General features: G+C 35.9%; 1 protein-coding gene across 2 annotated transcripts in view; it reads left to right on the plus strand.

Moving 5' to 3' along the window:
• The window catches only part of Babam2 (BRISC and BRCA1 A complex member 2), a 397,121-nt gene that overhangs the window by 44,948 nt on the left and 326,741 nt on the right, over positions 1–25,432 (plus strand). For both annotated transcript variants that reach the window (XM_042696762.1, XM_042696763.1), the window contains exon 3: positions 3,368–3,444. In XM_042696762.1, the coding sequence (XP_042552696.1) occupies positions 3,368–3,444 (77 nt within the window). The remainder of the gene's footprint in view (positions 1–3,367; positions 3,445–25,432) is intronic.

Genomic DNA, 25,432 nt, shown 5'->3' on the forward strand with positions numbered 1-25,432 from the left:
TGTATTTATCTTTTGTTTATTGTCTTCCCCAGTCAAGTACTAGGAGGCTAGATTTTTGTCTGCTTGTCATTGTTGCATTCCTAATACCACCAATGCTCAATAACTCTTATCTAAGTGGAAAACTGCCCCAAAACAATGAATGAATCACTCAGATGGGGAAATATACTTTTCAGAATACCCTAGAGTTGTTAGAACCAGCTGTTGATGTGGTGAGAAAGGAGGGTGATCAGGAGGAAGGTAAAGTAGTACTTCACAAAATGGTTTCCCAGTACTGGTAAAGCAGAAAATAAATGATGTAAAGTTAATGTGAGAATTCAGAAACTCAGACAATTTGACATAGAAAGGGAATGAGTTATTCAGACAACTAGAATCAGATTAGTCCTGCCAATTTCATACTGCTAGCTTCAGTTTTTATACTAGGTAAATAGGTAATGTGGTCCTCAAAGTCAAAAGACTATAGATTGTATTTTTCATCATTTTGAAGTATTGCAGATTGAATTTTTTTCTTTTTCTTTTTCTTTTTTTGGTCAGTCATGGGGCTTGAACTCTGGGCCTGGGTGCTGTCCCTGAGCTCTTCAGCTCAAGGTGACTGCTCCACTTCCAGTAGCACTGGAAGCACCACTTCCAGTTTTCTAGTGTTTTATTTGAGATAGGAGTCTCATGAACTTTCCTGTCCGGGCTGGCCTTGAACCGTGATCTTCAGGTCTCAGCCTCCCTCTGAGTAGCTAGGATTACACACATGAGCCACGGGTGCCCAGCGCAGATTGAATATCCTTAGTGTTGCTTATAACAGTCTTACTATCATTAGATCTATCTATCTATCTGTCTGTCTGTCTGTCTGTCTATCTATTTTTGTCAGTTGTGGGGGCTTTAACTTGAGGCCTGGGTGTTGTCCCTGAGTTCTTTTTGCTCAAGGCTAGCACTCTACCACTTAGAGACACAGTACCACTTCCTAATTTCCATATTTTGTAATGCTAGAATTTATGTTTTCCATAAGTCTTCTCAAATAAGGTACTATATTACAGGATAGAAAACATTTTATTATGTAGCTTTTGAGCAACCTTAATCCAGAAGTTTCAAAGTCCAAAATTTTTAGTGCAATCCTGATTTCACAATTGGAAAATTTTATATCTGACATCATGTGACAGCAATCAGTTAAAGCATAGGTGCATGAACAATATTGTACCTTGAGGCTGTGGTACAAAAAATGTACATTAAACTTAAATGAGATCCAACAACTACTGCTCCACCCTTGAGCCCAGTTCCACTCCAGCTTTTTTGGGGGTAGGTTAGTTGAGATAAGAATCTCACAGACTTTCTTGCCTTGGTTGGTTGTGAGCTATGATTTGCACATTTCAGCTTCCTGAGTATCTAGGATTAAAGGCATGAGCCAGCGGTGCCTGGCTGGCTACGTGTAGTTTTAAAAGACAAGCTATACTTCTTTGCAAGATGTGGTTGAAGCACTCACTGATGATGTTTGTTGTTGAGTCCCACCCCTGAGATATCCTACGTATATGCACATATTACAAAAGATAATCTGAAATACTTCTCCCAAGCATTTTGAATGAGGAATACCCACCTTGTAGAAGGGAGATATTTTGGTACTTTTCTTTCAGTGCCACTTGTGGGGCTTGGGTTTTTTGCTCAAGGCTAGCAATCTACCATTTAAGTCATACTCCCAATCTAGGAGGAAGGAGTAGAGGAAGGAAATGAAGAAGGAAATGTTTTTTACTGGAAGGAAATAATGTATTCTTAAAATCTGTCAAATATTAAAATAGTTGTAGCACAACTATTACTTTTTTTTAAACCTTGAAGGTGAATCTTCAACCTAGGTGATCAGTGTTAAACATATCTGATAGTTACTCCTGTATTCTCTTTCTTATATTGAGAAATCTAAAGGTAAATCTGATAAGAGGACTGAGTTCTTTAAAACCAACATTTCTTGAGTATATTTCGTGTGACTGTTTCAAGTGGCCATCTAAGGAAGTTGACCATTTATTCCAACTATATTTCTATCCGTTAAACTACCTTTGTATGTTCATTCTCAGAATTACTTCAGGCCAGTTTTGGAATTACGAAGATAAATTACCATCCATGTTTTAGTTTATAAATCAACAACCTTCCTTTTAAAAAATTACCTTAAGACACTTCTTCAGTTCATTTCATGTAAGTATCTTATAATTTGAGGCCAGTACCACTGTGCAACAGGCAAAATTCTGACTTGTAAGATCAGAAAACATCTTGTAAAATAAATGTTGTGTGAAGAGCAAAGAACATTGTAGAATTTTGTAGAGTAATCAAGGAAAAAGCCCCACCTTGAGACCTCGGTGACTAATTCAAACATCCCCCTCACCCCACCTTTTCATTTGCATTTTACCTGAAATCCAGCATTGGTTCTCATGTAGATGAAAGTTTCAGTGCTAAAACTAGAGGAAACCATGTACCTTTATGGAAAGAAAGAAAACCATCTGGTACCAGAAAAATGCCAAAAATGGGCTCTTTAGTCTATGAACAGAATGGAAGCTAAGAGTATATGTTTAAAATATGACTATAAAATCACTCGTTTATAATTCTTGGCGGCAAAGACTGGGAGAGTTGTTTTGGATGATATATGAAGTTTTTTTTTTTTTTTCTTGTTTTGGTCTTGGGGCTTGAACTCGGCCTGAGTGCTGTACCTGAGCTTCTTTTGCTCAAGACTAGTGCTCTACCCTTGAGCCATAGCTCCACTTCCAGCTTTTTTGGTAGTTTAGCGGAGATAAGACTCTCACAGGCTTTTTTGCCTGGGCTGGTTGTGAACCATGATTTGCAGATCTCTGCTTCCTGAGTATCTAGGATTAAAGGCATGAGCTAGTGGTGCCTGGCTACATGTAGTTTTAAAAGACAAGTTACAGGGTTGGGAAGTGCTTGCCTCGCATGCATGAGGCCCTGGGTTCGATTCCTCAGCACCATATAAGCAGAAAAAAGCCAGAAGTGGTGCTGTGGCTCAAGTGGTAGGCACTAGCCTTGAGCTGAAGAGCTGAGGGACAGCACCCAGGCCCAGAGTTCAGGCCCCAAGACCAAAACAAGAAAAAGACCAAAAAAAAAAAAAAAAGACAAGCTGCACTTCTTTGCAAGATGTGGTTGAAGCACTCACTGCTGATGTTTGTTGTTGGAGAAGGTATGTCAGTTTTATTGTGACTTACATGAGGACAGGTTTATTGTTCTGGACTCCATGACTATTGAATTTTTTTTTCTGTTTTTATTTTCTGTTGCAAGTGTTTTGACCTTTTAATCTGTAAAGGTCACTTTTATTTACTTTGTTAGTTATTATACACATGTAGGCTTTTAGTATGGTTTTATATTTTTTCTTTTCCTTCTTTTTTTTAAGATGCATATCATTGACTCCCGGACCCAACTGTGACCGATTCAAACTCCACATACCATATGCTGGCGAGACATTAAAATGTAAGTAAATGAAAACTGTTTTACTCAAAATACTGACTACAAAGTTAGTTTCTGGATTTTGTGGTTTAGTTTTTGTTTCTGGCTGTTAAGTGCTATCATCTGATATTGACCAATAGCACTTACCATTTTTCTTATCTGTCAGTCCTAGTCCTATGAAAAGTAAATTAGAAAAAAAGAAATGTGATAAGGAAGAATTAAATAACAAATTACAAAAAAGAATAAAAGTAAATTAATTGTCAGAGAATGAGTTGCAATCATATAGGCCTACACAGAAATGTTTAATTTTTAGGCATGCACAATAATTCTTACTTAATTATTATGTAACATACCGATGAAAATATATGTTGCTTTAAAATGCCTTTTAAGTTGGGTCCCAGTGGTTCATACTTGAGTTCAAGCCCCACCCAAGACAGGAACTTTTTTAGGTAGGATTGACATTGTCCACCATTGCTGCTAACCCTCTTCTAGAAACCCTTTCACCAAGAACCATAGCTATAATGTCTTCCTGATTGTTATCTGAACATCATCTTCCTTCCCCTGTCCTCTCCTCCTTTCCCCATCTCTTTCCCCTTTCTTCCCCCTTTCCTCCCTTCTTCTTCCTTCTCCCCTTCTTTTCCCTCATTCCTTCATTCTTTTTTTTTTTTTTTGAGACAATATCTTGCTGTGTAGCCCAGGACTGAACACTAGATCTTGCTTCAGTTTTCTGAGTGCTGGGATTATAATTCTCTGCCACCATGATTGATTTCTTCCTCAGTCTTAGCATGGGATTGGCATGTCTCTCTCTCTCTCTCTCTCTCTCTCTCACACACACACACACACACACACACACACACACACACACACACATTTTATGTTCTATGTCTTCTTATCCAAGTCTTATTTTCTGGAGAGACCCACTTATGAAGTTTCAGTTTATTTCTTCTGGGGATAATCTCTGTTTCTCTCAGGTAATATGGTTGTTTCTGTTTCTTAAACATTATCTTTTGACTTATTGTCCTGATACATGAGGCATCAGCCTTTTTTCACTCTTCCCCTTATCTCTTTCTTCTTCCTTAGTGTACGTACGTCACCATCATTGGTTCTGGTGTTCTTTACTCATAACTTAAACGTTTTTTACTTGTACTAGTGATCAACCCTAGGGCCTTGCACATGCTAGACAAACACTTTACTACTATACTACATCTCCAGCCCCCAAAGTTTTAACTCCTTTCCCCCACTGAAGGATCATTTAAGCATTGCATTATATAGTGAAATGAACAGCCTCTTTTTTTTTTTTTTCCTAGTACTAGGGCTTGCACTCAGGGCCTTGGGGTCTCAATTGGCTTACTTGCTTACTACTCGTTTTATACCACTTGAACCACACTTAATTGAAGATGGAGTCTTACAGATTTTTCTGCCTGGGTTGGTTTTCTAACTTTGATTTGTCAGGTCTCAGCCCCCTGAGTAGCTAGGATTATAGCTGTGAACTATTGGTGCCTGACAAGTTTTAATTTTTAATAAGAATACATTAATTGTACAAGGGAGGTTTTAGCATGACATTTCCATACATGTATAATTGTATCCCAATCAGACTCATATTCTCTGTTCTTCAGTCTTGTCCTACTTCTTAAAACAATTTCAGCAGGTTTCATTGTTTTCTTTTCATAGATGCAAACAAACTTCTTAGTGTTTTTAATCCTCTTTTGCCTTCGTTGCCTAAAACTTCAGAGTAAGTGTCGGGAACATAGTTAACAACATTACTACTCAGTGCAGTCTCTATAAAGTAACAATAAATACATTATCTGGTCTTCCAAGGACAATGGCATATTTTGGTTCTATACTGTAAAGGATGAAGATATAATAGCTTCTCTTTCTCTCCATTCCTCTTCACTCACCTTGTTAATTTATCTCATATTATTTTCCTTTTACATTTTCAGGATTGATAACCTACTGTCTGTTTTAAATTCATAGTTGCCATCAGTGTTTCATTTATAAATTACTTAAATGAGTGCTCTGGATAAGTGACTGTGTATATACTAAAAGTTCATATAGTAAAATTAGTTAAGATTTAAACTTCAGCAATCCATAGCCAATTGACAGAAAAGAGGTAACCTATCATGGAAACTACTTGTATAAGTTCATTGAACTGGAAGAATAAGTTCCTTTTTCCCCTTTTGAGATTAAAAAATTTTTATTTTGGAAAGCTTTCTAAGGTTGTTGGTCATATGCTTAAATGCTTAAGTGTGTTAGTGGGGTGGAGATGAGAAGGGATGGGAAGGGGAAACAAAGGAGGAGGCAACAATGCTTGATAAGAAATGTACTCATTACCTTGCCCATGTAATTGTAACCCCTCTGTATGGTATTTTCACAATAAAAAATAACAATAAAAAATAGTATGTTCTGGGGTGTGGCAGTGGGGGCAGGGGCAGGCGATTTTACTCAACAGACTTTAAGAAAGTGGTTTAGTGTATCAACTTCTTGTAAGTTTTAGGAAAGTATAGTGTTTAGCATGGAATTTTTATCTCTTGTCTTAAAAAATGATCTTAACTCTCAAATTTGTATCTTCTGGGATTCCTTAGTGCTTCAATATGGAGGTCAAGGCATAAACTACTTAAATTTCCAGATAGATATTAATTTTTTAAGATCTTGGCAAGGTGAGACTGGGTACAATGGTTCAAATTTGTAATCCTAATTTTTTGGGAAGTGGAGATCGGGAGGGTGGAAGTTAGAGGCTAGTTCTGGCAAAACATTAGCAAGACCTCCTATCTCAACCAACAAGCTGGGCATGGTATGTCTGTCATCCCAGGTAGGTAGGAGATATAAACACAAGGATCATAGTCCAACTTACTTTGGGCAGAGAAAAATAACTAAAGCAAAAAGGACTGGAAAATGGATCAAGTAGTAGAGAACCTTCCTAGCAAGGTTGAGGCATTATGTTCAAAATCCAGTATCATAAAACAAGCAGTGGTACACACATAAAGAATAAGTCTAATCAGCTACATGAGTTAATGAAATACAAATAATTGTTCTCTGATTATAAACACTTCAGAATTTAAATTTGGAAAATCAAATATAAGCCATTTGAACATAGTTAAGACTTAAGTAAAGATAAATTGAGCCATCTTTATTTGACTCATATTTTTCTACCTGCTCACATAAATTTGCCTTTTTCAGTGCTTAGAGAGAAAGGCTTTTTTTTTTTACTTTGAGTGATATTTAGTCTATGATCTTTCAGATTTCTTTCTTTGTAACTTTTACTAACTTGAAAATGATTTTAAAATTAATTCTGTTTATAATCTTTTTGGGAGGGCTTGAGTCATGGTGTGTGAAGCACTAAAACCTCAGTAATTAGGGTAACTGCACTCTGCATAATCTAAAATTCATAGAAGAGAAGATACTATGTAAGCCCAAAGTTATTGTAAAGAACAAATCATTTGTGTGATCTGAGATCTGAAGCCATTATAGCTAGGAAAGTGTGTTAGACTTTTATTTGCAACTAACCAGCAAAAAGCTAGGAGTTGACATATGCCTCAAGAGGTAGAGTGCTAGCTGTAAGCAAAAAAGCTAAGGGACAGTGCCCAGGCTCTGAATTCAAGTCCTGGTGCCAGCACAAAAGAAAGGGGAGGTAGGTTGGACCCAGCCAGAAACTTAATTTTATGACAAAGAAAATGAATAAGAATAGATTTAAATTATACTCTATGGTAAATAATAGATGTGTCTTTTTGTTCTCTGTTTTTTCCCTAGTGAAGGATAATGGCTAACTCAGAGATTTGTAGTTTTAAAACTTTCCTGCAAACAATTTGTTTATCTAGTTTCTGATGAAATCCAGTGAAAACTTGTGTATATACTTAAAACTATAATTTTAGCCATGACTAAGTCAAAGTATTTGGAATTTATATTGATTATATTTTATAATGTTAAGCTCAGTAAAGTGGAGATAGTGACCATTTTGTTGATTAAATTATATCTTTAATTCCTAGTTCAGTAGAGATATTAAATATTTGTGAAAGGAATGGAATGAATACATGAATTGATGATAATGTTTAGATTTTCATTAGTTATAAAGTTATGAAAAATGTGGAGTCCTGGTACTTGTATCAGCCTTTTTTTTTTTTTTTTTTTTGGCCAGTCCTGGGGCTTGAACTCAAGGCCTGGGCACTGTCCCTGAGCTTCTTTTGCTCAAGGCTAGCATTCTACCACTTGAGCCACAGCGCCACTTCGGGCCTTTTCTGTTTATGTAATACAGAGGCATCGAACCCAGGGCTTCATGCATGCTAGGCAAGCACTCTACCACTAAGCAGCATTCTCAGCCTTTTGCTAACAGAAATTGTGTCTTTAGAAGTTATTATTTTAGGAATTTGTATTGGAACATTGTTCTTAACAAGCAGGAAGGACACATATTATTTTGTAGATACAGACTTAGAACCAAATTTGTGTTTATATTTTTTACTTTGCCCTCTGAAAGCAGATTTTGAAAATGGCATGTAATTAAAATTCATATTTCAGAATATTTTGTATATTAGCAAATAATACTATAAATCTGTTTCAACATCTGTGGATAAAGGGAACTTTGTGTAGTTAGTGATTAAAAAAAAACGATAGGCAAAGGACAGGTCATATTTTGACCTCTGAATTCATGAATTGATTCTTATAGAATTACCCACATTCAAAAATGAAATAATCGAAATTAAAAATGCCAGAAAACGATAGTACATTAGGAATGATGTTATTGTTTCTTCAGCTCTTTCATTGTGAGGAGACCGCTGTAGGCTCACAACTGCTGCCGAGTTGTATAAGATGCTATTGAAAACTGTTCAAGGAGAAGCCTTGAACTTTACAATTGTAGAAGACACAGCTCATACTTAAACAGTAGTAGGACTGTAGATCTTCAGTGATTAAGAGTCATTTGATTAAAGTACATGTTAATATCTTAAGGCCACACTACTGCAAATACTTAGCAATGACAGCAAAATTCACAGAGAAAGAGCTGTGAGTTTCATTCATTATAAACTTATAAATTGTCAAAATAGACACTCTAGTTATGCTTTAAAAATCATAACTGTGGTGTGAATATATATGTGTGTACATATGTATATGTATGTATCTTATTTAAATAGAGCAATAAGTGAGGCAGTTTTGCTCATATTTTATTTCCAGTTTCTAGCTTAGTGCCTGGCATTTCAAGAAACTTAATGAGATTTATGGAATTAACAGTGTTCTTTCTTTGGATCTGGAAGTGATGAGATTTGATGAAGAAGTCAAAGACCTTTATTTTCTGGACCACTCACGCCTGTAATCCTAGCTGCTCAGGTGGCTGAGATCTAAGGATTGTGGTTTGAAGCCAGCCTGGGTAGAAAAGTTCCCATGAGACTTTTATCTTCAATTAACCACTCCAAAACCGGAAGTGGAGCTGTGGCTCAAAGTGGTAGAGCTCTAGCCTTGAACAAAAGAGCTCAGAGTCAGAGCCTAAGCCCTGAGTTCAAGTCCCATGACTAACAAACAAAAAAGACCTTTATTCTGCAGATTCTTTGAATAACATGTCATGCAGCTATGAAGAGAGATTATTGAAATATTGTAAGTGACAGTGAGCAAGCCTGTGGCTAGGAAATCAGTTTGCTAACATTGTTTTTCAAATTTGAAATTATCTTTTTTTGTTTAAATTTCTATATTTCATACTAACAATTTATTTTAATCAAGGACTGTTTGGTTTCTAAGTGCCCATTGGAACTAACGTAAATTAAAGAATTTATTTACTTGTCTTTATAGGAATCAGGATAATTTCTTCTTGCCTCAGGGTAGGAGGGAGAGCCAAGCCTCACAGAGACTGAAAGCAGGGACTAGGAGGCTGGCAGATACAGTACAAAGTAGTCAGTTGGCATCTGTGGCCTTTTGTGCAGTGTATTTTGTTGTCACTTGGCTTGCTTTACTATTCTTTCCCCAGATTTTTGTTTCTCTTTACATTGGATAAAAAGACTCAAGCAGTAGAGCGCTCACCTTGAGCTGAAGAGCTGAGGGACAGCTCCCAGGCCCAGAGTTCAAGCCCACGACCGACCAAAAAAAAAGACCAACCGAACCCATTCCCCAGTGACATGGGTGATTCAATTCTAGACTAGAAAAGAAGTCAAGAAGTCTAAATTTTGGGTGAGAGGGTCTCATTTGCAGCTTAGGTGGAGTGACCAATTGTGACATAGTTCTGTGGCTAGGAGTTTTGGTCATGTATTATCAGCCTGATTATTCAGTTAGTTGACACAGTAAGTGTGGGTTTCAGGCAGGTACCCAAGAGGAACCTGTTACTTTGTCTCATGAATTCTTTCTAAAGAGCTTCCAGAAAACGATAGACATTTCCCTTTGTTTTTTTTCTTTTTAAACAATAGAGCAATACTGTTGTTTATCATCTGAGAGAAATGATGAATATTTATCAGAACCATTTGCAACAGTGAAGAAGTCATGCCAAAAATTATCTTTAAAGGTTTTTGAAGTTGAAATATTTCCCTTCACAAGAAGAAGTTTAAAAAAATTAGATCATGATTTGGATAATACATTCCCTCCCATGTCCTCACAAGCAGTATAAAATTACTTTTCATTTCCAAGGAATGCATTTCTAAATTTAAATAGATGATTTTGGGGCAGTGATTAAAACAAAATGAAACTAATCTCAGAATGGCTGTTTAAATAGAACACACTAATAAAACAGTGGATAAACATGAAAAGATTTTTACATACAATTTGACAATAGTGTTCCATAACTTGTTCTTCACTCAGTTTACCCAAACCTGACTTTCATTTTAATGCATATATGTCCTTGCGTGGTTTAGCAACTGCACATGTGTGCACATGTGTGCACATGCCTATGAGCTTTCATATAATGCTTCTTTGACATCTGAGATCTATTACATATTAATATGTTCTACATAATCAGTATAGTAAGCTCAGAATATTCCTTTTTTTTGCTCATTGTTCTCAACAAACTTACTCATATGGCAGAGTAAAATAACACTGTTGGCTGGCTATCACACAACTGGCAACCAAGCTTATGGCACCTAAAAGAGCCAGTTGTTGGTGTAAGGAAGTTGGTGCATCAGCTGAAAAAGATACCAAGCTGCTATTGACTTAATTTCATCTGCAAGAATTTCGTACTTTGTTTTCTTTTTTGCTATTATACCTTACTTGCTGTTTAAAATGATTAACTTGTTTGGGAAATGTTAATGGAGCCATTGTTCTTCTGTAGCCCCTGCTGCTTTCCCCTCAGTATTTCTCTGAACTGCATCCTTTAGCCTGACATTCAAGGCCAGTCACAGCCTGACATTTAATCTCCACAGTCTACCCCAGTTGGAGCTCAGCTAATAGCGCATGTCAAATGTCTTTGCTCATTGTATTGCTCCCCCAGCACTGACTTGCTAGCCTCTGCTTTCCTTCACAGTGTCTGGGCTTTCAGAGCACAATCCAAGCAAATAATAATAACATAGCCTGTCTTGTCACCTATATGTGGTTCATTTGCACTCACAACTCTGTACTGTATGGATGTGCTTTCTTGCTGTTTGGGAGGTTACCATAGCCAGCTCTCTTCTCTTTTCAAGATCCTTTGTAAGGACAGTAGTAGGCCACTGTTTTTACTATTATTTGCAACAGTTGATCTAATTGGAAAAAAAAAACCCGCAAGCTTGCGTCCAGGATTAGTATTTGCATCATGCTGAGAGGCATTGTAATTTTCCTTGGTGGCATAGTGTATTTTTATCTTTTTTTAAAAAAAGATTCATTTACTTAAAGATTATTATTATCTAGCATTCAAGATATTTTTAGAGGCTAATTAGGGAGGTAGGTCACCTTTGATTTAGTGAATGTTCTAAAAAATTGCTCCTTGAAAGGCAAGTAAGAGGTGCTAATTTTGTGAATTAGACACTTTTCTCTCCCATAGTTTTTTTTTTCCTTCAGGTTTCCTTCGTCTTGATGTTTCAGAATATCACATTTTTTTTTTTTATAATTCAGAGTATTAGAAATACCTTAAGAATAGCAGTTATTTAAGTTTTTGAAGTCAGTTTAGTTATAGCTAATAGTGCATAAATATAATCTAACCTTGAAGTTGATTACAGTTTATTAACAAGTGGTTGAAAGATGTAATTGCAAGCTGATTTGATTTGGTTAAAGAAAGTCGGATTATTATATATGATCTCATTTAATACAATAGCTCACTCATTTTTAATGTAACCTTAGTATGGGATAATTATGTTTATATCTCTTTTGTAGTACTGGGTGGGAACTCAGGTCTTGTACTTGCTAGGCAGGCATGTCTAAGAGCTAAGCTACTCCTTTTGCACCATGCTGGTTATTTTTGAGATAAGGTTTTACTTCCTGTCTATGCAGTGATCCTTCTGTTTTAGATTTCCTTTTGTAGCTGAGAGGCTAAGCATGTGCCAAAATATACAGCTTCTATATTGTGATAGAGGCTGTTGAGATGGAGTCTAGTGGACTTTGTCACCCAGGCTGGCCTGGAAGCACCATCCTCTCAATCGCAGCCACCTATATAGGTAGGATGATAGATGCATACCACTGTACTGAACATAGTAGTTGAGATGAGGTCTCAAACTTTCTGCCTGGACTGTCCTGGAACCTCAACCTTTTTGTTCTCAGCCCTGTCAGGATAGTCAGCATTGGAGGTGTGAACCACCAATACTTGATTCAAAATAAACCCATTTTGGGTTTAAGGTAGCACGAATTTGGGCAATTGGAAATATGTATAAACAAACCTCAGTCTGAATACAGAACATTTCCTTCCCTCCAACTCAGTTCCTTCCACTGCCATCCTTTTAACTCCTGAGCCTGATCTTCCCTCTGAAATTGTGAATCCATTTTAACAAACCTGTTTTAGAATTTCATTAAATGGATTCATATACCATGTAGTTTTTGATATATAGCTTATTTTAGTAAGCAGAATGTTTTGAGGCTTATCCCTATTCTTTCCTGTTTCAGGTTTTTTTTTTTTTTTTTTTTGCTTTTTGAGATAAGGTCTTGCAATGTAGCCACACTGCCTTTGAACTTACAGTTCTCCTGCCTTAGCCTCCTGACTGCTGGGATTACTAGTGTGTACTACCATAGTCACTATTGCTTTGTTTTATTTCTGTATAGGATAACATTAAATGTCTATACCACAGTTTTTTTATTTCCAGTTTTTGGCTATTATGAGTAAAGTTGCCATTGTATTTTTGTAGGTCCCTTTTGTGAGGCTATGTTTTTATTTTACCTGGGCAAACACCTGCTAACAATATTACTATGTTGTAAGCTAAGTATATGTTTGACTTCATTAAGTATGTAGTACATTATTTTGAAGAATAATTGTACCATTTTACACTCCTGCCAGCAATTTATAAGTGTTCTAGTTATTCATGTTCTGGCATTGTTGATTGTGTTTGAGCTAATTGTGACCATGTGTTTGTTATTTAACCATTCATGTATAGGTCTGTTTATGGACTGCCTATTGTATTCCCTTGATTTCTGTCCTTAAACAAATACAACAAATAAGGTCATGCAAATCCAACGTCTTTTGCAAAGCTGTTTTGGCTGTTGTAGGTAAATAATGTAGAAATGCAAATAGAATTGTCAAGTGTTATATAAGTGACTTTAGGGTTTTATGGAATCTGAACATCAACTTGTAGAGAATTAAGTATCTTAAAAACATGGAGTTTTCTAATTCAACATGCCTGGCTCTAAACCTGAAACCTTTCAAGTGTTATGGTGATGTTTATATTAGGGATGCTCAAATAATAAAAGTTAATGCAGTTATTTCTCAATATATGAAAAATTTGGAAGTCTGAAATACTCTGGTCACAAGCATTTGGGTAAGGACTACCTAGCTTGCATAGTATTTTTTTTTTAAACCTAACTCTCCTTAATGTTCCCCTCCATCCCATTCTTTGTATTCTTATTATACATCTTATTTCTTTGTATGATATAAATTTACTTTCGTGAAGTGTTCTGGCCCTTTTTTATTAAACCTTTTTTCCCTTATCACAATGTTTTGAAAATTCTTCATGTGTTTGGATATATCTTTATAAGAAGTATGATTTGGTGCTGGTGCTGGAGCTTGGTGCTGGTGGTTCACGTTTGTAATCCTCACTATTCAGGAGACTGAGATCTGAAGATTACAATTCAAAACCAGCCTGGGCAGGAAAGGAAAAAACCTGTTAGAGTCTTATCTCCAGTTAGACACAAAAACAGCCAGAAATGGATATGTGGCTCAAGTGATAGAGTGCAAACAGCTCAGGTTCTGAGTTTAAGCCCCAGGACAGGCACACACAAAATAATATATGATTTGCAAATACTTTCTCCCTGACTGTGGTTTGTTTTTAATCCTCTTAACAATTATTTGCCTAACCTAACATCACAAAAATTTTTGTATCATGTTTTATTTGAAATGTTTTGTATTTTTTATTTTATACTTACATCTGTGATGCATGATTCATGTTAAGTTTTTCCTAGTTTAAAAAGTGTGGATATTCAAATGTTTCAAAACCATATGTTGAAAAGAATCTCCTTTATCTTCTAAATTACCTTTGTACCTTTGTCAAAAGCTTATTGTCTATTCTATGTGTGACTTTATAGTATGTTCTGTTGGTTTGTACATTTTATACTGATTACTTTAAAAAATAAGTCTTGGGATAAGGTAGTATAAACCCTCCAATTTTTTTTTCAAAATGGTTCTTTGTATTTCCTTCTAAAATTTGGAACCAGCTTGTCATTTATTAGTTTTCTTATTATTTTGTACTTAATATATATGTTATGTGTTTCTTTTTATGTCTTTATTGCTAAGATTTTTTATATATTATGATGCTATTGTAAATCGTATTTTTTTTTTTTTTTTTGGGTTCGGTTGTGGGGCCTGAACTCTGGGCCTAGGCGCTGTCCCCCAGCTCTTCAGCTCAAGGCTAGTGCTCTACCACTTGAGGCACAGCGCCACTTCTGGCTTTTTTCTTTTTGCTTATGTGGTGCTGAGGAATCGAACCCAGGGCCTCAGGCATGCAAGGCAAGTGCTCTACCACTGAGCCAACTTCCCAGCCCTGTAAATTGTATTTTTTAAAGTTTCAATTTAACTGTTTATTGCTGATATATAGGAAAAGGTAAAAAAAAAAAAAGTATCTATTGACTTTGGATCCTGGAACTATATTAAGTTAATCAGATTTGTATTACTGTGACCAGTATACCTAAGAATAATTTAAAGGGAGAAATTACTTATTTTGACTCACATTTTGAAAAGTGTGGTGAGGAGGGCATGGGGGACAGAGCTGTTCACATCATGGTGGACAGGAAGCAGAGAAAAGCCAGGACACTTCCAGTGACCTACTTTCTCTAACTTGCCTATACCCCTGTTAGTAACACTATTATATTATAAATCTGTCAATGGATAAATCTACTTATTAGGTCAGAGCCCTCTTGTTCTGTTTCTGGAAACACTATCACCTACACATCCAGATATACTTTACTAATCGAGGTGCTTCTAAATCCAGTCAAGTTGACTATCAGAATTAACCTTTATACTCATGTATGAGTTATTGTTTTTTTATAGATTTCATAACATTTTTTCTACATAGTTATGTTATCTGTGATGATAGTTTTAGTTCTTTGTGTCTATGTTGAATTCTTAATATTCATTTTTATTGCTTTAGTGAACTGACTGGAGTCTCCTCTGTATTGTTGAATAAAAGTTTTGAGAGTAGACACTTGTTCCAAATTTTAGGGGAAATAAATTCTTTCACCAGTAAGTATAATATTGGCTGTATATTTTCAGGGCTGCTATGTATGAAGCTAAGTTTTCTTCTGTTGCTAGTTAGAATTTTTTTTCCCCTCCCCACCTGCCTTAGCCACACCTCTAGCCACTTGGTTTAGATTTCATTTTTTGAAGCAAAGTCTTATTCCAACTTTACCTGGCCTGAAGTTGGGCTTCTTCTCTTGCCTCTACCTACCAAATAGCTGAGATTATAAGTGTATGTCACTACATACTCCTAGAGAGAGGCTTTTCGTTTTATTGAGTTAAAAAATATTTTAATCAGGAATGGATGTTGGATTTGGTCAAAACTTTTCTTCATCTATTCCATCTGTCTATCTGTCTGTCTATCTATCTATCTATCTGTCTGTCATCTGTCTGTCTGTCCGTCTGTCTATCTATCTATCCCAGTCAGTCTGTCTGTCTTCTATTTTTGTAGTTCAGGCTGATCTAAAATTTATGATCCTCTTTTTTTTCAGTGTTTTGAGTGGTAGTATTACAGGCATGAATCACCACATCTAGGATTGGTTTTTCTTATTTTAATGTTGTTATTATTTCATTAACTTCTGAGTATTCAATTTGTTAAGTATCCCTACAATAATTAAATAATAAATAGTATCATACATTACTTATAAATAAAATTATTTTTAATAATAATAATCCAATTATTGTGATGCATTTATTTTTTAAGTACTGTTGCATTGAATTTGTTAAAGTTCTGTTGAGTTTATAAAAACTATATATTATATAGTTTATAATTTTATTTAGTTCTTTTTCTATTATTTATTTTTACAATACTGTGGATTGAACTCAGGTCTTGAATTTATTAGTACATGGGTTCTCCATATATTAGCCCCACCTCCAAACCCTTATGTTTTAGTTAGTTTTTCAAATGAGGTCTTCCATTTTTGCCTGAGTCAGCTTGGATTGTGATTTATACTTTCTGATTAGCTGGGATGACAGATGTATGCAATCACAGCCAGCTTTTTATTGGTTGAGATGGACTCTCAAGACATTTTAACTAGCCTAACCTTGAACTTACCAGTCTGTGCCTCTTGAGAAGCTAGGAGGGCTGCTATGAGTAACTGGATCTGGCTGTGGTTTTCCTTTGTAATAAAACTTGCTTTGGAATAGAATGAATTGGTTAGAAACACTTTTCTTTGTCCTTATGAATGCTTATGAAGAATCTGTACCATTTCTTCCTTAAGTGGTAGGTAGAATTTGCCAGTGAAGCCATCTGGGAACTGAAATTTTCCTTGTGGGAAGGTTTTTAAGTACATTTTAAATTTCCTTGATAGACACAGTACTGTTCAGATTATCTACTTCATCTTGTGTGTTGCCAGTTGGTAGCTGTAAAAGAAATATCCATTTCATCTAAGTTGCAGAATTTATCACTGTAGTTTTCATAATATTCTCTTTCTTTGAAAATATGAATAAAATTAGTAGTGATGCCATTTGTATCTTTCCCAGTTGGTCATGGTTTGTCAATTTTATTCATGTTCTCAAAAATCCAACTTTTTATTTCATTCATTTTTCTTTTAATTCCAGTTCTGTTTTATTGATTTCCATGTTTAATCTTTCTTCTTGCTTTGCTCTTTACTTGTTCTTTTTTCTCAGAAGATGGAAGTTGTGGTCAATGTCTGCTTTCTTTCATTTCATTAAAGTACTGCATTGGGCAGTGCTCTAAATAGGAAACTTTACCCAAAAGTTTTCTACATGACTTTTCTGATTGGTCTTTCAGCAGTGTAACTCTTCCTGAAAAATGAAGATGATGAAATAATATCTTCCTTTTTTCTAATTGATATTTAGTGTTTTGACTTGCTGTTTTAGCTGCATCTTACAAATTTTACTATGTTATGTTTTAATTTTTACTTATATACTAATTTTACTTCTTCAATCTGCACATTCCTTTAAAATAAGTCATATAGTTTCTAGAATTTTCTGGATTTTTAATGATCTTTTATTGATTTTGAATTTTATTGTGGTTAGAGAACACGTTTTATATTACTTAAATCATTTTATACTTATTGAAACTTGTTCTATGGCCCAGGATATGAACTATCTTAGTATGTGTTCTGTGTTCAATGAAAAGAATGACACATTCTGTATTCAGTGAAAATAATGTGTGTTTTGTTGTTCTTTGGAGAGTGTTCTATAAACAATAATGAGATAAGTTGGTTGGTAGAATTGTTTAAATGTAACATTTTAAAAACTTATTATCCTGGTTATTTAAAGCGGAATTCTGAAATGTTGGAGTAAAATTATGAGCTTGTATTTTTAATATTTTTTTATTGTAAAGATTCTGTACAAAGGAGTTACAGTTACATGAGTAAGGTAATGAGTACATTTCCTGTTGAGCATTGTTATTCCCTCCTTTGTTTTTCCCCTATCATCCCTTCCCTCCCTACCTCCCCAACAAGTCTGTCTTATCTAAGTGTGTACTGTATTGATTTTCAGTCTAGTCCTTTCGTAAGAAAGAGGACTATGTAGGAAAAGCAGACTATAATTTTAGATTTGTTTTCTTGTTCTTACTACTCTTACCATTTTTTTTTTTTTTTTGCTTCATGTGTTTGAAGTTCTGTTACTAGATTGATAAACACTTAGGATTAGTTTATGTACCTGAATAAATATGCACTTTATCCTTAGAAATATTGTTTGTCCTGAAATGTACTTTGGATGATATTAACATAATATAGTATATGTTTTCATTCTTTCATTTTTAATCTTTTGGGCCTTTATCTTTAAGGTGGCTTTCTTATAGGTATCCGTGAGTGGACCTTGGTTTAAGTTTTAATAAGCTTTGCCTGTTAATTGGGATATTTAGACCACTTACATTTAATAGTTGTTGGGTTGATCAGTGAGTGGTACTATGTAGATAGATTTTCTTGATGGCACATAATTAGTGTCAGTAAATGACTACCTCTTATTAGTTATTTTTTCCATTTCAATGATTCCTTTTTATTCAAGATTAGGACATCATTAATAGTATTTTCATATCAGAAAGGAGGGGACTCATTTTCTTACTAGGTAGAATAGAGATTTTTAAAATTCTTGTCTCACCTCAGACTAAAGGATATTTACAAAAGTAACTACTTAATGGAAATGTCTAGAAGACCCTGACATGTTTTTCTTTGTTTTGAACTAGTCCTTTGCTTTTATTATTCTTGTTCATAAGGACATTCACTGTTCTCATTTCTAGGATTTTAAAACAGAACCAGTATAAATGACTCAGGCCCTTCCGATCAGTGTAGGTTTCATAGTAGGCTTTTTGAGGCATTATCTGAACCCCTGTGGTTTCCACTGGGTCTTTGGCCTGTTGTAGGAAGCATAATTGAGGTTTCATATTTCATTTTCATTTTTTCAATATGGAACTATTGAGTTACATATTTTGATATTTAATGTTTCCTTGTACCTACCTACAGTAGATATTAGTTTCTGTATAATATGACGTCTATATCTTAAAATTATAAAGCATGACTTTTGTGTAACATCAGCAGCTAATTCTTTATAGAATTTTAATACTATATCCAGATGGTTGTCAAACTTCTAGTCTATTGAAATCCTCTTTATATTCTATATTTATTAAGGATAACTATCTTTTGATTCTTTAGCCAATTCTATATCAGCACATGTAATAGAAATCCAGTAATGGCTCTATCTTTCATATTTCTCACTTATTACTATTTTTATTAATATCATTGTAATCTTCACCCTATTAAAAAATTGCTTGTTTTCTTCTGCTTTGGATATAGGCTAGTTTTTAGAAGAATGGGAACAAAATGTTTTGTTAGGATTATCTTTAGTTATGGAGAATTAGAGCCATTTTTTATTTTGGTTGTTCTGTTTATTTTTATAAACAGTAACAATACAGCAAATTAAGAAGATGGATGTAGGAGGATTTGATGAGGTCCAGAGAATTTTGAAGATGTGAGATTTCAGATAAAATGTAGGTTCTTCTAACTTGTGAAGGGAATCAAGAGTCAGGGAGACAAAGATGGACAGAAATGGAGCTGTCTTGAGGAGGAAGGTATTAAAAAAAAACCTTCTTATCCCATCTGAATAAAATTTATGTTTTTCTACCTCCTTGGATCTTAGATATAGCATTCTTTTCACATTACTTTCTCACTATGTGGCAAGCCCCTGATTGATAGTGGTTGTACTCAGCATATAGGAAAGTTACAACTCATTTCTAGTTAGTTCTTTCTTTGTACTGATGCCTAAACCTCTCCATCTGGAGAAATGCCAGTTTGCCACTAAATTTAAATAAATAAGAACATGTCTCATCAATAGGGGTGGCAAATTTAGCCCCTCTTTAGAGCACTGAGCAATTTATGACCATATGTTAAATACCATAAAACAGCTTTAAAGATTTGGTCCCTGGCCATTGCCAGATTGCTCCGTAGGAGTGCAGCAGCACTGCAAGGGACTGGGAATGTTTCCTCCGGCCCTCGGAGGCCTCAGCAACTCACTGATGTCACAGCCAGAGGGGCCTGTTGTCAAACATTCCCCTTAAAAAGGTGAGACACTAAAAGATTCCGTATTGGCATTTGGATGCAAAGAAGGCAAGGCTTCTTTTTGATCCTTAAGGGTCAAAATTAGTACAGAAAGTGCTGTGTGGGAGACAGTTGGCAGCAGTGAGTGCAGAAGGCAAGGCTAGGAATAGGTAGTAGATATCCTACTCATTCTTCTTCTTGGAGCATGAACTGGACTTTTATATGGCATAAGCCAACCAAATACCACAGTTCTCACTCATCTTCCCTTGGCCAACTTTCATGGAATTAATATTAATGTTAAAACCAGTTTTTAAAAGCTTGTACCCACAGGCTGCCAGTTGTAAGGATTCCTTTTCTTCCAGGCTTATGAGTCATTATTTGGTGAGCTCCAGATATTCCTTTTGCTTTTTCCCATCACCACTGCCTGTGACTCAGGTGCAGCATTCAGTGGCTCAAGTCTGAGTGCGTGCCAGCAAATGTGACATTTGGTAACAGTGCTGTAGGACCTAGATGGACTCTTTACACAGGAGTGGAAATGTCTGCTTTCATTCATTTCATTAAAGTACTGCAGGGGGCAGTGCTTTAAATAGGAATATTCACCCAAAAGCTTTCTACGTGATTTTTCTGACTGGTCTTTCAGTAGAGTAACTCTTCCTGCAAAAAGATGATGAAATTTGGCTGTCAAACCTCCAGGATTCCTAAGCCTTCTTGAATATGTAAGTGCCAGCCCCAGGGCTTGATTTCCTGTCAGTTCCTGTGTGGTTTGCACTGCATCCTCTTTGCAACAGATCAGTATTTTCGGTCATCGATCTTAACTGCCCTCCTGTAATTTCTTGGCAATTTGATCTCAGTTTGCAGAAGGCAGCTGGCATGTTCCTCTAGGAAGTACAGCCTCAGAGCTCCTGTCCCATTCTTCCTAAGGCCAGGAAGCCACTATTGTTACTTGTTGCTCCTTTCTTCCTTTGAAACAACAAAGCACTTCAAACTTCAGCAAATCCTAAATATGTTAGATGACAGATTGAAATTATTCTATCCATTGTGTTGATCTAAGGCAAAACTTTGACATCTGTAAATCTTGTCCAGTTTTTCCATTTGTAGTATGTCCATTGAGAAAGAAGTCATGTTTAAGTCTTTAGAGTTTTATAGAACATTTTTTGTTTTGTTTTGATAACATATTTTTGTTCTATTGTGTTCTGGGCTCTGATTTTAAAATCATTTTACTGCCCAGTGAAATCTCTGTGTCTTTCCCCTAACACTGTGGTTTTTCTATTCTGATTATCAGCATCTGTTGGCTTTGCTCACCTAGTATATAGCTTGAGTATTTGCATTGGGTTTTCAGACTGTCTGGAGCACAGAGATAATATGTAAATGTTAAAATGAAAGTGTCATTTTAATTGTTTGTAGTTATCATGCCAGAATGAGTGAACAATGTTGTGAGATACAGAAAAATGAGCAGTTTTTTTTTTTTCCTTTCTAACTTAGAGTTCACATTTTGGCAACTTGATTTCTTTTCTTTACAATGGGGGTTACTTTTAGCCCAGTTTACTTGAGAGATGAACCAGTAGGGATCATCAGCTTCAGTAGTGTAGCTCTTTTTTTTTTTTTTTAATTTTAATGTTCTCGCTTATGGTGAATGATGGCAAAAGTTTAGTTATGTTGCTTTATGGAAAAAAGTTGTCTGAAGGGGAATTTTATGTCAGATTTGTGACTATTAGCCAATAACGTTGTAAAAACAATCCAGAATCTGTCTGGGAATGTGGCTTAGTTGTAGAGTACTTGTCTAGCATGCATGAAGCCCTGAGTTCAATTTGTCAGTACCACATAAGCAGAAAAAGCCAGAAACAGTGTTGTGGCTTGAGTGGTAGAGCACTAGCCTTGAGCACAGAGAGTCTCAGGCCCTGAATTCAAGCCCCAGAACTGGCAAAAAAAAAAAAAAAAAAATCCAAATTCTGACAACACTGGACAGCTTGAAGAAGAAATTTGGATTTGAGACATGAAAGAGTTGGAAATGCAGATTATTTCTATTAAGCCATAGCTATAATTTCTAAAATAATATAGTTGGTATCTGGAGGCAAGAATCCTCTAAAGTCTGTTGTAGTGTGTCACATACATAGAGGACAATCAAAGTTTTTTTTTTTAATTGAGTAAAAGGACACTAAAATATTATGTCTTATGTAGAGACTTAATTGGAAAGGATGCTGATTTGGAGACCTATCAGTGTGACAATGAAATATCTAGAGCTTTGAAATGGAGCAGCATAGTTCTGCATAAAAGAAAGGCAATGAGAGCTGTGAAGGGTGTGTAGATAGGCCAGGCTGACATATATAGTAGTTAAAAAAGACTTGGGAAAAGAATCACAAAAAGTTGTTTGCCAAAATTTGGGCTAGAATAAGGCTAAGCAATTTTACTTTGTGAAAAATAATTCTAAATAGATTAGCCTTTTCTTACAGATATATGAATGTAGTGCACTAGGTGGAAAGGATAAACTAAACTTACGTTGAGAATAGCAGAGCTTTGGAGTCTGTCCTTGAGACGAATGTGATTAGCAGATTATGAAATAGTTACATATAAAATGTGTTGCCTTCAGTATGCCTATAATCTCTCATGACTGAAGAATGAATGGTACTTAATGTTGAAATCAGTTTTAATGTAGAGCAAATTGCAAAATTTTTTTTAGGTAACTTTAAAAATTCTTATTTGCTCTTTCTCCTTTTTCTCATTTTTCTAAGTATAATCTTGTTACCCTTGGGTAAGACAAATTTCAGGCAGTTGCAGGGTGGCCATCTTCTATAGGAGGGAAAGAAAATAATCCACACATTTCAAAACATTATGGTTCACAATTCATCCATATATCTAGCCACCTGGTCATTATGGAGGACCTCTTCAGCAAATTTTTAAGCACGGTATTTAAGGACCATCTTTGTGTGTTATCACTATAACTTTTCTAATGTTCTTTTTTTCTCTTATCCTGTTTCCTATTATGATAGATTACTTTGACAGTCTGTCCTTAACCTTCTTTTCAGCACTTTCTACTATTCCTCTGAACATTTTGTTCCTTTCATTTTTTTTTTCCTGTGTATCTATCATTCTTTGGTTACATAATTTGCTTTCTACTTCCTAAATTTTGCTGATTATTTTCTAGCTATCTATAACCACCTTTTCATTATTTCTATGTTTTAGCCTACTGATTTAGTCTGTTTTCTATTGCTGTAACAAAATACTCAAGATTAGATACTTTATAAAGAAAAGAGTGCATTTAGCTCACAGTTCTAGAGATTTAAGAGCATATTGCTGGCACCTGCCTGGCACAGCTGTCACATGGCATCACAATGGCAGGAATGTATATATGAGTTGATAGTGGCATGTGCACAACAGATGCTCAAGGAAAGTGCCAGTCTTCCTCCTGATAACCCTTACTTGCAAGAGTAGTTCAGTTCATGAAATTTGACCCATTCCTCTAAGACAGTGCTAATCTGATCCTGAGAGTGGTGTCTCCATGACCTAGTTAATTCTGCTACTACCTTAATATCACCATACTGAGTACCAGGCTTCTAGACATGAAAGTCTAGGGACAAACCATATCCAAACTACTATGGATAGCATTAACAGTAGACACAGAGGAACTGAACATGACTTTAGATGGAAAGGAAGTTGTCAGTGAAGAAGGAGACTGTTGGAGGTTGTATTTTCCAGATATGGCTACAGGAGTAGCTCTGGTCCCACATGTTTTAAGCCAAGGACTTGCTGGTTCTCCTTCAAGGGTGGACATATAATAACCTTGCACCTCCACCTTGAATCTGGGTGGATTTGTGACTGTCTTGATCAATAGAGTGGTGCAAGTGATGCTGTGTGACTTAGTAGTAAAAGACAATGTGCCTTCATCTTGTTAGCATGAGCATTTGTGCTTGCAGCCCTGTGCTTCTGCCTAAAAGAGTCTGACTCCTTTGAGGTTGCCATGCTGTCTATTAGCCAGACCATATGAAGAGACCACATGTAGGCATCACAGTGGGCAATCATCTGGGAGGCATCCTAGGTCAAGCACTAGATATATGAATAAAGTCATATTGGACCCTTCAAGCTATCTTGATTATATCAGCCAACTTTCTTTGAGTGATCTTAGTGCTGTAAGGAGCAAAAGGACCATCTACTGTATTCTGCCTGCATTTCCAACTCACAGAATCTGTGTGCATGATAAAGTAGTGGCTGTTTTAAGCCGTAGGTTTTGGTAGTCTAAGGGGTAGCAGTGGTATTGGAACACAGACACTGAAGAGGAGTTGAACAGAGCCTATAGGAGTATGAAAGATGAGAATGGCTTAGTTTACCAAGGGAAAGGAAAAGCTAAAGGATTAGGAAAGAAGTTGAGTACTGAGGAGAAAGGATGGGAAATTCACATTTGATGACCCATTATTGTCAGTTATATAACACATATGTATTCATGTGTAAATAACATTATATATGTGTATATGAACACATATGGAATAGCACACGTGTGTACACACACACACACACACACACACACACACACACACACACACACACACTGATGAAGTTGGAATTGAGGTCATCTACCAAGATGTGGAAGGTCTGCAGAGGGTCTGATACTTCTACAGTACAGAAGAGTAGATCTAGTATACTGTGGTTATTCTGTTATGAAAAACCTATTATTTTATATGGTAATGGTATTTTAATGAGGCAACATCTCTCTGTCTGTGCTGGAAGCAGCACAGATCACCGGCCCTCAACAACCTGACTTTAACAAAATACTCCCATGAGGAGAGGTAGGTGGAGGGCTGCATTTTATGATTATATGTGGTATGTGACATGATTTGCCTCCTTCAGAAGAATTTTGTTCCCTATCTAAAGAATCAGTGTGAAATACTTCGTGATTGCAAAAAATTAGGAGTTGTCTTTTTAGGGGAGTGCCTTGGGCCCAATGTAGCTCTCTGCTGATGAGTGTTGGTGAACCTAAGATAACTTTTGTTTTGAGATAGGGTCTTGCTGAGGTAGACTCTTAAGGATGTACATAACCCAAGAGCCACTGTGGTTTTGTGAAGTGGCAGGATTCCACCTTTACAATTTGATTATCAGCAGCTTTCTTGAGAGGAGAAGGAAACAAATCTATGGTTTTAGTTACTGGGCTTTAGTCAGAGTGCTTTTGTCTAAAAGCACTGAGATCTCAGTGTTGTTAATTTAGTGCCAGAATTGCTTTTATGAAAGTAGGAATTGTTTTCTGTAGAATCCAGCAGTCTGGTTACCACCCATGTGCAAGGCTGGTGAAGAATTACATGCTCTCTGTCTAAATGCAGTCAGTCTCAAGGGACTGGGAATTCTTTATTTTAGACAGTTTTTCAATTTGTGAATTAAGATATCAAATTTTTTTTTTTTTTTGAATCTGGTCGTGGGGCCTGAACTCTGGGCCTAGGCGCTGTCTCTCAGTTCTTCAGCTCAAGGCTAGCGCTCTACCACTTGAGCCACAGTGCCACTTCTGGCTTTTTTTTTTTTGCTTATGTGGTACTGAGGAATCGAACCCAGGGCCTCAGGCATGCAAGGCAAGCCGCTCTACCACTGAGCCATCTTCCCGGCCCAACAGCTTTGTTTTTTTGAAATATTTTAATTAATATTTTGTAAAGAGACATGTTATAGAGCCTCATTAAAACAATGGGTTTTTCATGGCAGAATAACCATAGTGTACCAGATCTTCTATTCTATTGTAGTAGAAGATAAATTTGTCACTGTGCTATAAAGAGAATCTCCTCTGTTC

Source organism: Dipodomys spectabilis, unplaced genomic scaffold (genome assembly GCF_019054845.1).
Source record: "Dipodomys spectabilis isolate Male_0828 unplaced genomic scaffold, ASM1905484v1 ptg000210l, whole genome shotgun sequence".
NCBI classification, from domain to species: Eukaryota; Metazoa; Chordata; class Mammalia; order Rodentia; family Heteromyidae; genus Dipodomys; species Dipodomys spectabilis.